The 14,239-nt window shown below is 37.3% G+C and overlaps 1 protein-coding gene across 3 annotated transcripts in view; it reads right to left on the minus strand.

Annotated features, from left to right (window-relative positions):
* Positions 1 to 11,897, minus strand: part of MRTFB (myocardin related transcription factor B) — a 127,710-nt gene extending 115,813 nt beyond the window's left edge. For 2 of the 3 annotated variants that reach the window (XM_065891912.1, XM_065891909.1), the window contains exon 1: positions 11,687 to 11,840. In XM_065891912.1, the coding sequence (XP_065747984.1) occupies positions 11,687 to 11,840 (154 nt within the window). Of the gene's footprint in view, positions 1 to 11,686 lie in introns of all 3 variants that reach the window. The other variant, XM_065891913.1, reaches the window with a different exon arrangement.
* Positions 11,898 to 14,239: the final 2,342 nt, after the last annotated feature.

A 14,239-nucleotide genomic window follows, 5' to 3' on the forward strand; every position in this document is an offset into this window, starting at 1 on the left:
AATACTTGGGTGTCCAAATAAAATCTTCAAATTTCTGAAGGTGTATGCATTTGTTTCTGTTGAGGGTGGAGAAGGCAGTAAAGCAAGCAGCTTCTCCACTTCTATGCAGAAATAAACAAAACAAGCACACAATTATACAACTAGAGATTTCACTACTTTATTAGCAAGTTATTTAACCAAATTCCCTTTCTTTGAAAAAGAGACTATTTCGCAGAAATAGTGAGCGATCAAAAAATCTACGTTTGAAAAATGTACTAGAAAAGTACTACTTTCTCCTAAGAGCATATCTAGTTAAAATATCACTTTTTAATTCGTGGCTTGAGAAAAATGATAATATAACCATATATATCTTTTTCATCGTATATATTTTATACCTCAATCAAGAGCCACAAAATTCTTTAGTACATTCAATAACTATTCATGATCAATTACTAAGCAACTTTCTATTTCATTTTCATTTCCATTTTACTAAGAAGACCTCTTTTTTTTTTTTTTTGGCCACACCACGTGGCTTGCGGGATCTTAGTTCCCCAACCAGGGATCGAACCTGGGCCCCCTGCAGTGGACGCGCAGATTCCTAACCACTGGACCATCAGGGAATTCCCACTAAGGATACCTCTTAAACATCCTGGGTTTGTGACAGGTTACTAAAATGTGATAAAATAAGTTTTCTTTTTACAAGTAATTTTAAGAGGCTTGGTTGAGATCATATACTAATTTACTTCCTGTGTTTCATTTTAAAATTTGTTCAAAACATATTACAATCCTATGACAGAATCAGATATCAAAATCATAAGAAATTTTTGACTGTGTACAATTCTTTTATTTAATAGTTAAAACTTTGTACATTCATCCAAAGGATTAACTCACTGAAAAGAAACATGCACAGAAGGAAACAAACCATACAAAATCCCCCAATAAACCTGATCCTTCAAATGTGGAATGCTGCTCATCCCTGGAATTTCATACATGCCACTCAGACTTCAGACTGGGATAACCATGAGGCTATACAGCATTTAAGGCCAACTATAAACCAAATAACCCTAATTACCCATTTCCTTAAGTTGTCCAGCCTTCAAATCTCTTGGGTTCTGCCCTTCTCATTTATTTTTAACATTATATTCTTTTTTTAAAGAAATGTATAATAATATACAAAATATTTTGAGAATTCAGATTGAAAATCAATTTATAGATCTGCCCCCCCACCCCATGACCTTAAAGCATCGTATGAACAACTGCCATCACAGCAAGATATCACAGAATATTCTACAACACTAGATGTTTTCACACATTCCAGAGGTCACTGTGAAACAAGTCATCATATGCATGTACATATTTTAATATGTATATTTGTTTTTTAAAAGGTCATTTCTGATTTTAATGAATTTGTTAAATAATCGGGTTCAGAAATGAAAGAATTTTAATTTAGAGATGTGATTAGGGCATAGATTTCCTGGAATCAAAATGAAAAAGAAAAAAATCTAAAAGACGACTCAGAGCAAGAAGTCTCTTTAAACATAACAAATAACAGTTTTATTACTTCAAAATACCAAAAGTCTTCTGTATAGTACTTATCATATACATCAGATGCCTTAGAAGAGTCTCAGCAACCATATCTACTATCTTAATCTCTTCAGAACAAGTACATATAAAGAGAAAAATCTATAAATCAGTCCTTGATGACAGAGGGTTTGTTTAGGGGTTTACCAAATGGAATGACCCTGCTGGAATTCCTTCAAGCGGCCTGTGAAAATGTCAGAACAGAGTCTGTTTTGGAGGTCATAGTCCCTAGAGAGCTCTGAGTTTTGGCCTGTTTGTCTTTTCACATGCTTTAATATTTGAAAATCATTCCTTGTAGACACTGACTGATGCCCAGGGAATGCTAGGATTGTGGGAACTGGCAGTACCAACAAGAGAGACAAACTCATGGGAAATCCGTGCCTACTACATTTGCCCTCTCGGCTCCCATAGGGTAAGTGCTCTTCAAATGTTATGTAGGTCCATGGCGAGACATTAAAAAACTGCATGTCATTTTGATGTTTTTAAAAAGAAATACTTGTGGAAATGGGGGCAAAAATTACTGGGACTATTGAAAGAAACATTAAGGTATAAAACACCACGATGGAACCCTGAAAAACTATATTCTCTATTAATTTAAATATTGAATTTTCAAAATATATATAACAAATAATTATAAAGTGCTAATTATATGCCCACATTGTTCTAAATACTTATATGAACTCATTTAATCCTCACAACAACCCCCATGAAGCAGGTACTATATGATCCGCATTTTGCAGAGGAGGAAACTGAGGCAAAGAGAGGACGACTAATTTGTCTAAGTTCACATAACTAGTAATAGTAGAGCCAGATGGGACGCCTCCAGAGTTGGTGCCCTTAACCACTGTGCATACTTAACCACTGCCTATTTCATGGTATTTTACATCAAGCATGCAGTGCTGGGTGCCTATGGCATGTACTGAGTACTTACGCTGTGTCATGTACATGTAGTTACCATCAGTGCTTAATTTCACTTAAGCCTCCCAATAACCTAGGAGGTACATCTAGCATGACCCGTATTTACAGATGACAGACACAGGCTTGTGTGGCCTCACACCACACGTCTAGTGCCACGGAGCAGGTTCTAGGCTTGTCTCTGCACTCACTTTCTTTACAATTAGGTTCTTCTTCCTCCCAGTTATCTGGGAGAACCATCTCTAAATTAATTTTCTTTACTTGAGATAATTACTTTCAAAGATCTATGCATACGACAATTTTATGAGAATATCTTACATTTTGAACTGCCAACACTGTACTAGAGGTATAAGATCTAAGAATTAGTTAGGGTAAGAGACACAATGATCATTCAATAAATGCTTTCTAATAATAAAAAGTAAACCCATTTCCACTCTTGAAATACTGATTTCTTTTAAAACTTTGGGAAAGCTGAGCATTCTGATATGGTAAATTTTTCTTTTATATAGTACATGATGGCTGTCTGATCAAGAACTCTAATCGATACACTTCTTAACTTCTATGTCGGGAACAGCAATTGTCAAAGAGCATCTCCTATTTTGTAGCTATGAATCCGGAATCTGCAGAGAGTGCTGACAAACTCTAACATCTGTCAGTTTTTAAACTTAACCTACAAGAACCAAAGGCAAGTTGTGAATCAGACTTTTTGCTTTTCTTGTTCTATCTTTACTAAACATAGAGGTCACACATCAAAAATTTAAGTTGGTGAAACAGATAGCCAACTATTAGCATTTTCTTAATGAAAACAACATAAACAACCAGAAAAGGACATAAATAATTTGGGATTAAAAAAAAAAGTTACAATAGTGTCTTTTTACTGAGTCTGATCCTGTTATAAAAATGTTAACACATACCTGCCAACCCTTGAAAACCAGGAACAGAAAGATATTGCATATTCTAAGTTAGATATATTTTTTTGAGGGTAACACAAATTGAGTCAATTTCTTTTCACTTTTAAATATGGGGGGGAAGTCTGACTAATTGAGAGAGCTGGCATGTATGTTTAATAATACAGCTGTGAGGAATGTATTAAACAGCGACATTAATTCATATCTATGGAAAATTCCATCCGTTAACTGAGATGGAAGTTATCTTCCATTCTTTCTGTTTCTGCTGCCCAATGAACAGTACAAGGCAAAAGTGATAATGAGCTAGCTATAAGAACACATGATGTAATGAGAAAGGGCAGCCAGAGAAAGACACATGGGCTGAAAGCTACCATACGGATATTACAATGGGCATAACTGTGACACAGAGAGCTCGAGACTTACCCATGCTCACAGACTGAGTCAGCAGAGGAGACTGGAGTCCTGACTCCCAAAAGACTATACTTCCTGTTAATAATAGTGAGGGCAGCAGGTGAGGGTAGCCAGCAGTATGGATTAATTTAAAGGGGTTAGAATAACATTGGGTATGATATTTGCTAATTAGTTTGGGCAATTATTAACTATAAACTAAAGAGAAAATTCCAGTTCATTTGTAACTCCAACATATCTGTCCTTCTGCTTTCTGTCACAATAGTACTTTATCACTGATGTCTTAAAATAACAAAGAAAAAATCATGGGTCACTTTTTTTTCAATACACTCTGTGTATTTATCAGGTTTTTTTAGAGTTATGGCAGAGAGCAGGTGTCCCATATCAACCCTTTCTCTTCCTTTGTAGCTAGAAGAGGTCACTGTGGTTGGGTTAGAGGCAGACGTAAGAAGAGCCCTGACTTAATTTTACAAAGTCTCCCGAACCAGCACAAGGTCTGATTATAAACTAACTATTCAATTCCAAATAGCCTTGAAGGGCCTAAGTAGCTATAGTTGAGTAATATTTACTAACTAAGCATTTATACCACATATGTTATTTTAAAAATTGCTGAGGAACAGGAAAGACTGTTTCTTAATAAATTAGTTTCAGTTTATTCACTGGTCCAGTGCCAAATATACATCACATGGTGGTCTCTAGTTTTATGAAAATCACATCAATCTATACAAAAAAAAAAAAAAAAGTATTTCTATGACTCTAGTAACTCTCAAAAAGTCTTGTAAAAATTTTAGGTAAACATTTTTGTAAGTTTAAGATGATGAGGTCTCATGCTGGATTAAACTGCTAATTACTATTATGTCCTAAACCTTACTTTAAGTAAATGTTAATTGCTGACGCTCCAAGGGCATTTTTGCAAGAGTACACAATTTAAAGACTGGATGAATAACTCAAAATGAGGCTTCAAGGGTGCTATAACTGGGGCCTATGGTCTTGCTGATGCACTTCTGAAACCGTTATAAGCTTCACACACCCCCTCAGCAAAAGCTAAAGCACTCCTAAGTTAGTGTTCTGACACTGCCGGCTACAAACGCGAGAGGATGTGAGTTCATGTCCAGCCCCCGCCTACTCTCTGTCCACATACACACTGCCTGGGTGTCTCCAGCAATGCACTGAGTAAATGAAATTCTCAGTAACAGCAAAACTATCGAAATAAGAAACCGATAGTAGAAAAAAGAAGGTGGACAGGGTTACAGGTGCTTATTTACACTGTGGAACAAAACATGCTATTTAATAGGAGACTTTATAGAGACCACTGTGAAAGAGAGTATCTCACCCTTAAGCTACTTATATGGCTTCCTTTTCATTTTGAAGGGTTCAAGAAGCTGTCACAACAAAAAGTATGAGAGTTGGCACAACTAATCAAGAAATTCATCTGCAGCTGCCGGGAAATTCATAGCTAACTTTAAACTTTTAATTGTGTTTAGTATAAGTCCTAAAGCCTAATTTAAAAAATGTATTAGAAACTAAGGAAAATTAGTCAAGGAGTATATGTTTCTCTTCTCAGTCTAAGCACTCCTCAGTAACTCCTGAGAGCAGGAAAAGAAACTGTCTAAATGTATCAGAGTGTTTATTAATATCCTTGAGAATTATTTTAAATATTCAAGAACCTAAATACATTAATAATAAAGCCAATGACAAGGCAATTTTACATAAAAGTATTCATTTCTATTACGTTCAGTTACAGAAAGGGAAAGCAAGAATCCCACAGTTCCACGTCTTGGCTATTTAGCATCTATTTATTTCCTTCCCATTTATGACACTATGAGAATTTCATGTCTGGCTGTTTGCTCCAGAGAAAAATAGAACTATCCTCTCTTTCCCTCACCAACCTCTATTAGTCCATATTAGCTCGTGCACATTCTAAGGAACAGGGTTTTACTCAAGACAAATGCTCAACACCTTTGTACCATTCCCAACACCTGGACTGACAGTAAGTCTAACAGGTTAATGAGGTGTGGGTAAATGTTTTCAAAGTAAAACCCAAAAAAAAGACCAGCTGCAAACACATACAATTTATTTTCTATGGTACAAGGCGAGCAGTTTCCTTTGGCTGGGCTCCATGGCTAGGCAAAGTTCATCTGACTGTTTGCCAATATATTAATACCTGTACTGAATCCAATGCAAAGAGCCACCTTGATTCCCTTGTGTGCAACAAACTTTGGAATACATTATTTTCTCTCTAGTAAGTGGTCACCTGGAACAGAACAAGAGAGGTCTAAAACTGTTCAGTGACCCATTTAACAGATGGATAATCTTTAAAAAAGTTTTCAAGATGGGACTATAAGCTCAAAAACCTAACAAGTGCAGTAACCAATGATATCGAAGTTTAAAATATGAATAACAAGTCTCTCCTCTTTATGGAGGCCTAAAACATACTGACTATTTCACAATACATATAGCTTCAAAAAGCCTGCTAATACAGGAAGAGAAAGGTGGCAGATACTCATTTTCCACCTACATGATACTACTAACAGCTAGACTGTGGTATGTCCGTGGCCATGTTAACATGACTGAGCCTCATCTTCAGAGATGTGCAAAAAAGTATTAAAATACCGAACTGTTTCATAAAGAGAGAATCTATGTCAACTTATTGGCTTACTCTGTGATAATGCTGGCAATGACCTAAAAGTTTAAGTTCGCCAACCAGCATACTTAATTATCAGTCTTGCAAATGACCTCATGAATGAAAAGTTTCTTCCTCATGGTCTCATCTAAGTATGGGCAGAAAGAGCTGTAGCTCTTTCAGGTATGTTGTTTCCATCTACTTTGCCTTTGCCTGCTTTTATAAAGTTATATTCACCTTATAGCACCTGAGCTTTTCCTTTTTAAATAATAAAAGGACTAACTCTCCCTTTGACGGATTTCCCTTTTATTCCCGGTGTTAATAATGAAAACGTTAACGTTGAAGCATGAAAATGGATCTGTTACGTGCATAAAATGTCAGAACAAAGCTCAATTTTCCTGTGTATGCATTGTTTTAGTAAAGGTACATTATTTAGTAAAAGTACACCCACTTTCCTTTATGAAGGACTATCTTGTTGGGAAGAGTCCATTGCCTAAATGGTTGCCTTACTACTGAGGTGCCACTAACTATAGAAATATTTTGGCCATGTTCAGGGGTAAAAGGAAAGCCCTAGCTTATCTTTACTAAACATCTTTCATACTTACTCCAGTAGTGGGAATATTCTGTCACTCCACTACCACTGTCATAGAAGTATTAACCAAAAATAAGGGAAGATCCTAGAATTGTTACTGTACTTAAATATCAACTTCATTTTCCTTGTAAAGTTTAATTATAAACTATTTGGTGATATAATCCTTTTATACACCAATCCCAAATTGAAATATCTTCATTTCCTTCCCCAAAGAAAGTAATTCTGATAAGTGAAATTCAAAGGCTTAGCAACAACAATAAAACACAATCACCAAGAAACTATCTATGTTCAATTATTTCATAATATCTAAACAGTACTTTGTGTTAATTTTGAGGCTAACATCTACTTTTTGTACATGATATGATTTAAACATGGCATTAAGAAGACCTGAAAAGATGAAGAATAAACATTAAAAAATCACTAAGGTAAGAAAGTTATGGTTCTTCCATCTATAGATGGCTTGATGTAGTTCTTTCTACTCCGCTCACATTCCTGTATCAAAAACCTAGATTTCTGATAGCTGTACAATTCCATTTACTCCTTGGAATGTATACACAAATTAGGCTAACATATCATAAGCCTGAAATTAAAGTGTAATATGCCTGAATATAAGGTAAGGCTTTTAACTTCCTGAAGTCACTAATTAGAAAAGAGGAGACTGTCTCATATTTGAGTCCTCACACAGTATCTCGTATCATGAGATTCTCTTTCATTTACTTAATATTGAACAAAAAGGTACTTGAGGAAAACGCATTAGCTTAAAAATCAACCTCACTCGAAGCTAGTTTTAGGATGCTTATAGAAACGTCTTAAGAGAAACAAGGGGGGAAAAAAGAAAGAAGAAAAGAACCAACACATTAATTATTCCCAGATAGTAACCTTAAAATTTAAAGTGTTGGATATTGTTACAAAGAAGATTTTGAAACACTGCTTTTAAAAAAGTACTCAAGAGGGCAGATAGCAGAAGCAAGAAGAACTACAATTCTGCAGGCTGTGGAAGGAAAACCACTTCACAGAAAGACGAAATAAAAAGGCAGAGGACTTTGCACCAGATGAAGGAACAAGATAAAACCACAGAAAAACAACTAAATGAAGTGGAGATAGGCAACCTTCCAGAAAAAGAATTCAGAATAATGATAGTGAAGATGATCCAGGACCTCGGAAGTAGAACGGAGGCAAAGATCGAGAAGATGCAAGAAATGTTTAACAAAGACCTAGAAGAATTAAAGAACAAACACCTAGAAGAATTAAAGAACAAACAGAGATGAACAATACAATAAGTGAAATGAAAAATACACTAGAAGGAATCAATAACAGAATAACTGAGGCAGAAGAACGGATAAGTGACCTGGAAGACAGAATGGTGGAATTCACGGCTGCCGAACAGAATAAAGAAAAAGGAATGAAAAGAAATGAAGACAGCCTAAGAGACCTCTGGGACAACATTAAATGCAACAACATTTGCATTATAGGGGTCCCAGAAGGAGAAGAGAGAGAGAAAGGACCCAAGAAAATATTTGAAGAGATCAGAGTCGAAAACTTCCCTAAAATGGGAAAGGAAATAGCCACCCAAGTCCAGGAAGCACAGAGAGTCCCAGGCAGGATAAACCCAAGGAGAAACACGCTGAGATACATAGTAATCAAACTGACAAAAATTAAAGACAAAGAAAAATTATTGAAAGCAACAAGGGAAAAACGACAAATAACATAAAAGGGAACTCCCATAAGGTTAACAGTATAGGATTTCCTTAAAAAACTAAAAATAGGGCTTCCCTGGTGGCGCAGTGGTTGAGAGTCCGCCTGCCGATGCAGGGGACACGGGTTCATGCCCCGGTCTGGGAAGATCCCACATGCCGTGGAGCGGCTAGGCCTGTGAACCATGGCCGCTGAGCCTGCGCGTCCAGAGCCTGTGCACTGCAATGGGAGAGGCCACAACAGTGAGAGGCCCACGTACTGCAAAAATACCCCAAAAAACCCCAAAAACTAAAAATAGAATCACCATATGACCCAGCAATCCCACTACTGGGCATATACCCAGAGAAAACCATAATTCAAAAAGACACGTGCACCCCAATGTTCATTGCAGCACTATTTACAATAGCCAGGACATGGAAGCAACCTAAATGCCCATCAACAGATAAATGGATAAAGAAGTTGTGGTACATATATACAATGGACTATTACTCAGCCATTAAAAGGAACGAAATTGGGTCATTTGTAGAGACGTGGAAGGATCTAGAGACCATCATACAGAGTGAAGCAAGTCAGAAAGAGAAAAATAAATATGTATTAATGCATATATATGGAACCTAGAAAAATGGTACAGATGAACCGGTTTGCTGGTCAGAAATAGAGACACAGATGTAGAAAAGAAATGTATGGACACCAAGGGGGGAAGTGGAGGGGGGATGGTGGTGGTGGGATGAATTGGGAGAGTGGGATTGACATATATACACTAATATGTATAAAATAGATAACTAATAAGAACCTGCTGTATAAAAAAATAAATTAAATAAAATTCAAAAAGAAAATTAAACTAAAAAAGTAGTCAAATACTGTTCTCTCAGAAAGGACACAAGTAAGAGTAGTTAATTCTGGAGAAGTAACTGGGTAGCTGAGGGACAAGACTGGGAGGGTGACCTATTTTTCACTGTGTACCCATTTGTACCCCCTACATTTCAAGCCAGATAAGTGTATTACCTATTCAAAAAAAAAAATGATTAAATTCTATAACAGAAATTATAGCCTCATAAAATGTTACGACCAATCACAAATCAAACATGAGTGATGATGACTACCACACTGTAAGACACACAAAAAACCAAAAACAGCCCCACTATTTTGTGAATGGTACTTGTGGTTTAGACATAAAATCTTCAGTGTCAGATCGTGCATGCATCTAAAAACTGCTGTAACTTAAACAAGAGAGACAGAAATGAAGATACGCCCTGGATTTTAGTGCTAGCTGGATGATGCAGAGGTTTTCTACTGATGATAAAAACACCACACAGATACACAGGCAGAGTTTGGGCAAGATAATTTTATGAAATATGAGTGTGGATAAAGCAATCCTTTTATTTTATTGCACTGCTTCATAATATGTGGTTTTAATTACATACATGTAACTAAATTAATAAATTCTAACTTTTACCATTCATCTACCTCCCTCTAAAAGTTTATAAGGGGAGGACTACCTCATATTTGGGCTTACCTTATGTTCAGGCATATATATTCAAAAGAACGTTCTTGCAAGAGAATGTGGCAAGCTGTATCAAGTAAAACTACCACAAAGCATAAACTTTCCCCTTACACGTCCCTCCTCTGCTACGTAGGACCATTTTCTTGAGCAACTGTATATTACTGCAATTTTATACCAGTTCAACTCTTATTTTGGTCTTTTTTTTTTTTTTTTTTGAGGGAAATAATTTGAATATTATACTGGTCCAAGTATACTGTGTAAATTTGACCAATTTAGTCATTTTTCAGTTAATGTGGTTATACTCTCTCAGCCACTGCCTAAGACAAAGCTAGGCTCCTAAATGATGGAAGGTTCTAAAGCCATCACCAGCCAAACACAGCCTCCTGAAGGCTTTGACAGCTCCGAGCAAGATGTTGCTTTATACCAATCGCACTGGACAAGGGTTGTGCCCAACAAGCATCAGACACAAGTATCAGATATCTTGTTGGAAGGGAGAACAAGTACACCCCAAAGACATGCACTGAAGAACTGAGAATAGCAGCATAAGTCTTCAATCCATTTTCCTGAATAAGATAAGGCCATTATTTGAAAAGGATCAGGAAACACTTAGAACCCAGAAGATAAGTAACAAGATACGTAAGGAAGTGCTCTACAGGGAAAGTTCTATTTCTTCTGGCTTTTAAAACTGAAATTAAAAAAACACATTTGGGATTGTAAGACTCATCAGAACTGTGGAAAGCATGGCAAATCCAGTTGAAATTCTTAATTCTTTCCCTGTAATATGTATGCTTGGTGTGTTTGTAAATTTTAATACTTTGTTAGTTTTTATGTTTTAAGTATTAAAAATAGACGTGTATCGCCTATCTCTACTCATTTTTGTTAAAAACTGACAGTATTGTTTTCTGGAGACTCTGGGATGCTTCTGATTAATCAGGAGAATTTCCTGAAGAGATAACAAATGAACAGAAAATATTCATTTTGTATACAAGTATGAGCCAGCCGAAGACTGAGAATATGGCCATATCCTATACTCATTAATACAAAAAATACTCAAACAAGAAATTCTTGCTTTCTTAGTGATCATTAAGATAGCTCAAATTTTGCCAATTCTGAAATTAAGGTGCAACACATTGGAGATGGGGAACATGGCAGGAGAATCTAGTCAAATCCACCATCTATTTTCCCTGGAGTCAACATAGGAAGCTGCTTTCCAGTACCATGCTAGCATGAAATCTTCTGCTTGTGCTAAAATGGTTGAACCTAAAGCTTATTTCCAAAGATAACTTTGCTACTTATTGGGGAAATAATGAAAGAATTGGATAGAAAGTGAAACTCTGCCTGTTCCTCAAAACCAGCCAGCACCCCCTGAGGTTCTCTCCTTCGTGACAGGCTGCCCAATGGAACCGACCAAAAAGTTACTACCAAAAGGGATACGTTTAGCGCACAAAGAGGTAAGCTCCCACCACACACGCTGAACTCACCATTCTTCCTTTCGTTCAGAGGGGGCAGGTGCTGACTGGACTGCAAGGAGAGTTCCTGGAATTCGTGGGCAACGGCTTCACTTTGAGGACTTGGAGCAAGATGGGCTAAAGGTCCCAACTCATCCTCGGTGTCCACTGCCCCTGTGTGATCCATCGTGTCCCAGCCACCGGCAGCAGAGGGTACGAGACGCCTCTTAAATGTGGCCTGTTGAAGAGACTGTCAAAACAAAGAATGTGTAAATAGATGGTACTTTTATTTTTCTCTGATCTGCACGAAAGTATTAAAATGGGAACCCTGGGTTCTAGTTCAGTTTCACTGCTATGTGGCAACTGCCATTCGTTTACCCTCTCTGCATTCAGGTTCCTCGTCTAACACACAGGAATATACCTCCCATCTAAAAAAGTGCTTACTAGATAAATAAAAGTTGAAAGGTATTTTGTATAACTTTTTATACTATGGATCAAAGAAAGTTATAGTTATCGGTGTCATTACTTCAAGATTTTAATGCACCCTAAAATGAGACAAAAGTCAACTAATGCTGATGAAAATAAAAAAGCAGTCTGGTTTGAAAAATCTATCTCAACTCCTACAAATCAAACAACTTTACACGAAGTCAACATTCCCAGCAACCAGCAATGTTTCAGATAATGAATCCTCTGTCAGCCTCGGTCTCAGAGTGAGAACAGAGAACAAAACTTTCAGCCAACCCACAATGGACATACAGTTCACAACAAAGAGACAAAACTTTATTTTAAGCCACTGAGATTTGGGGTTGTTTACTATCACAGCATAACCTGGCCCATTCTGACTGATACAGAAATTAGTAACAGAAGTACCAAAGACACAATAAAAACCCTAAATATGTGACATTGGCTTATGTGGGGATGAGCAGTAGGCAATAAGAAAACTGTTATGGAAAGCTGAAAGCTAAAAGGATGGTGGTCCGTATTATGCCACGGCAAAGCATCTGATAGGCTACCTGCTTAGCAGCATCCCACATCACAGTGTGTTCATCCATTCACCTATTGATGGACATTTGAGTTGTTTTCAGCTTTTGACTATTACATATGAAGATGCTATGAACATTCTTGTATGAGTATTTATATGTATGTATGCCTCCACTTCTCTTGGGTAAATACCTAGGAGGCAAGTGGTTGGATTGTTTGGCAGCTGCATGCATAAATTTTAAAGAAACTAACAAACTATCCTCTAAAATGGCTGTGCCCTTGTGCTTTCCTACTAGCAGGGAATGAGAATTCTACTTGTTCTACATCCTTGCCAACATTTGATTATGGTCAATTTTTAAAATTTTAGTTATTTTAATGGGTGTGTAGTGATATCTCATGGTTTTATGTATGTATGTATGTATGTATGTATGTATGTATTTATTTTGGGCTGCATTGGGCCCTCGTTGCTGCGCACAGGCTTTCTCTAGTTGCGGTGAGCGGGGGCTACTCCTCGTTGCGGTGCGCCAGCCTCTCATCGCAGTGGCTTCTCTTTATTGCAGAGCATGGGGTCTAGGCGCACGGGCTTCAGCAGTTATGGCATGCAGGCTCAGTAGTTGTGGCATACGGGCTTAGCTGCTCTGCAGCATGTGGGATCTTCCCGGACCAGGGCTCGAACCCGTGTCCCCTGCATTGGCAGGCGGATTCCTAACCACTGCGCCACCAGGGAAGTCCCGATACCTCGTGGTTTTAATTTGCATTTCCCTAACGATGTTGAGCATGTTTTAATGTGCTTATTTGCCATTTGTATATCTTCTTCGGTTAATATCTGATCAAATATTTTGTTGATTTTTTTAAAATAGGTGGTTTATTTTCTTATTATTGTTTCGAGAGTTCCTTACATATTCTGGACAGAAGTTCTTTACCAGATGTGTGATTTGTAAACATCGGCATACCTTGTTTTATTGTGCTTCACTTTATTGCACTTCGCAGATACTGCATTTTTTAAAAATTGAAGGTTGAGGCAACCCTGCATTGTTCAAGGCTATCAGCACCATTTTTCCAATAGCATATGCTCATTTCTTGGCTCTGCATAACTCTTGAAACATTTCAAACTTTTTCATCATTATTAAATTTGTTATGGTGACCTATGATCAGTGATCTTTGATGTTACTGTTGCAACTGTTTGGGGGTGCCATAAACCACGCCCATATAAGATAACCAACTTCACTGATAAATGTTGCATGTTCTGACTGCTCCACCAACTGGCCATTGCCTGTCTCCTCCTTCTCCTTGGGCCTCCCTATTCCCTAGGACAGAACAATATTGAAATTAGGCGAATTAATAACCCTACGATGGCTCCTAACCCTACAAGTGAAAGGAAGAGTCACATGTCTCTCACTTCAAATCAAAAGCTAGATACGATCAAGCTTAGTGAGGAAGGCCGAAAGGCGAGACAGGCTGAAAGTGAGGCCTCTTAGCCAAAGTTAGCTTAGTTGAGAAAGCAAAGGAAGAGCTCTTGAAGGAAATTAAAAATGCTACTCCAGTGAGCACATGAATGATAAGAAAGCAAAACAGCCTTATTGCTGATATGGAAAAAGTTTTAGT

This window comes from Phocoena phocoena, chromosome 15 (assembly GCF_963924675.1).
Source record: "Phocoena phocoena chromosome 15, mPhoPho1.1, whole genome shotgun sequence".
Taxonomy (NCBI): Eukaryota; Metazoa; Chordata; class Mammalia; order Artiodactyla; family Phocoenidae; genus Phocoena; species Phocoena phocoena.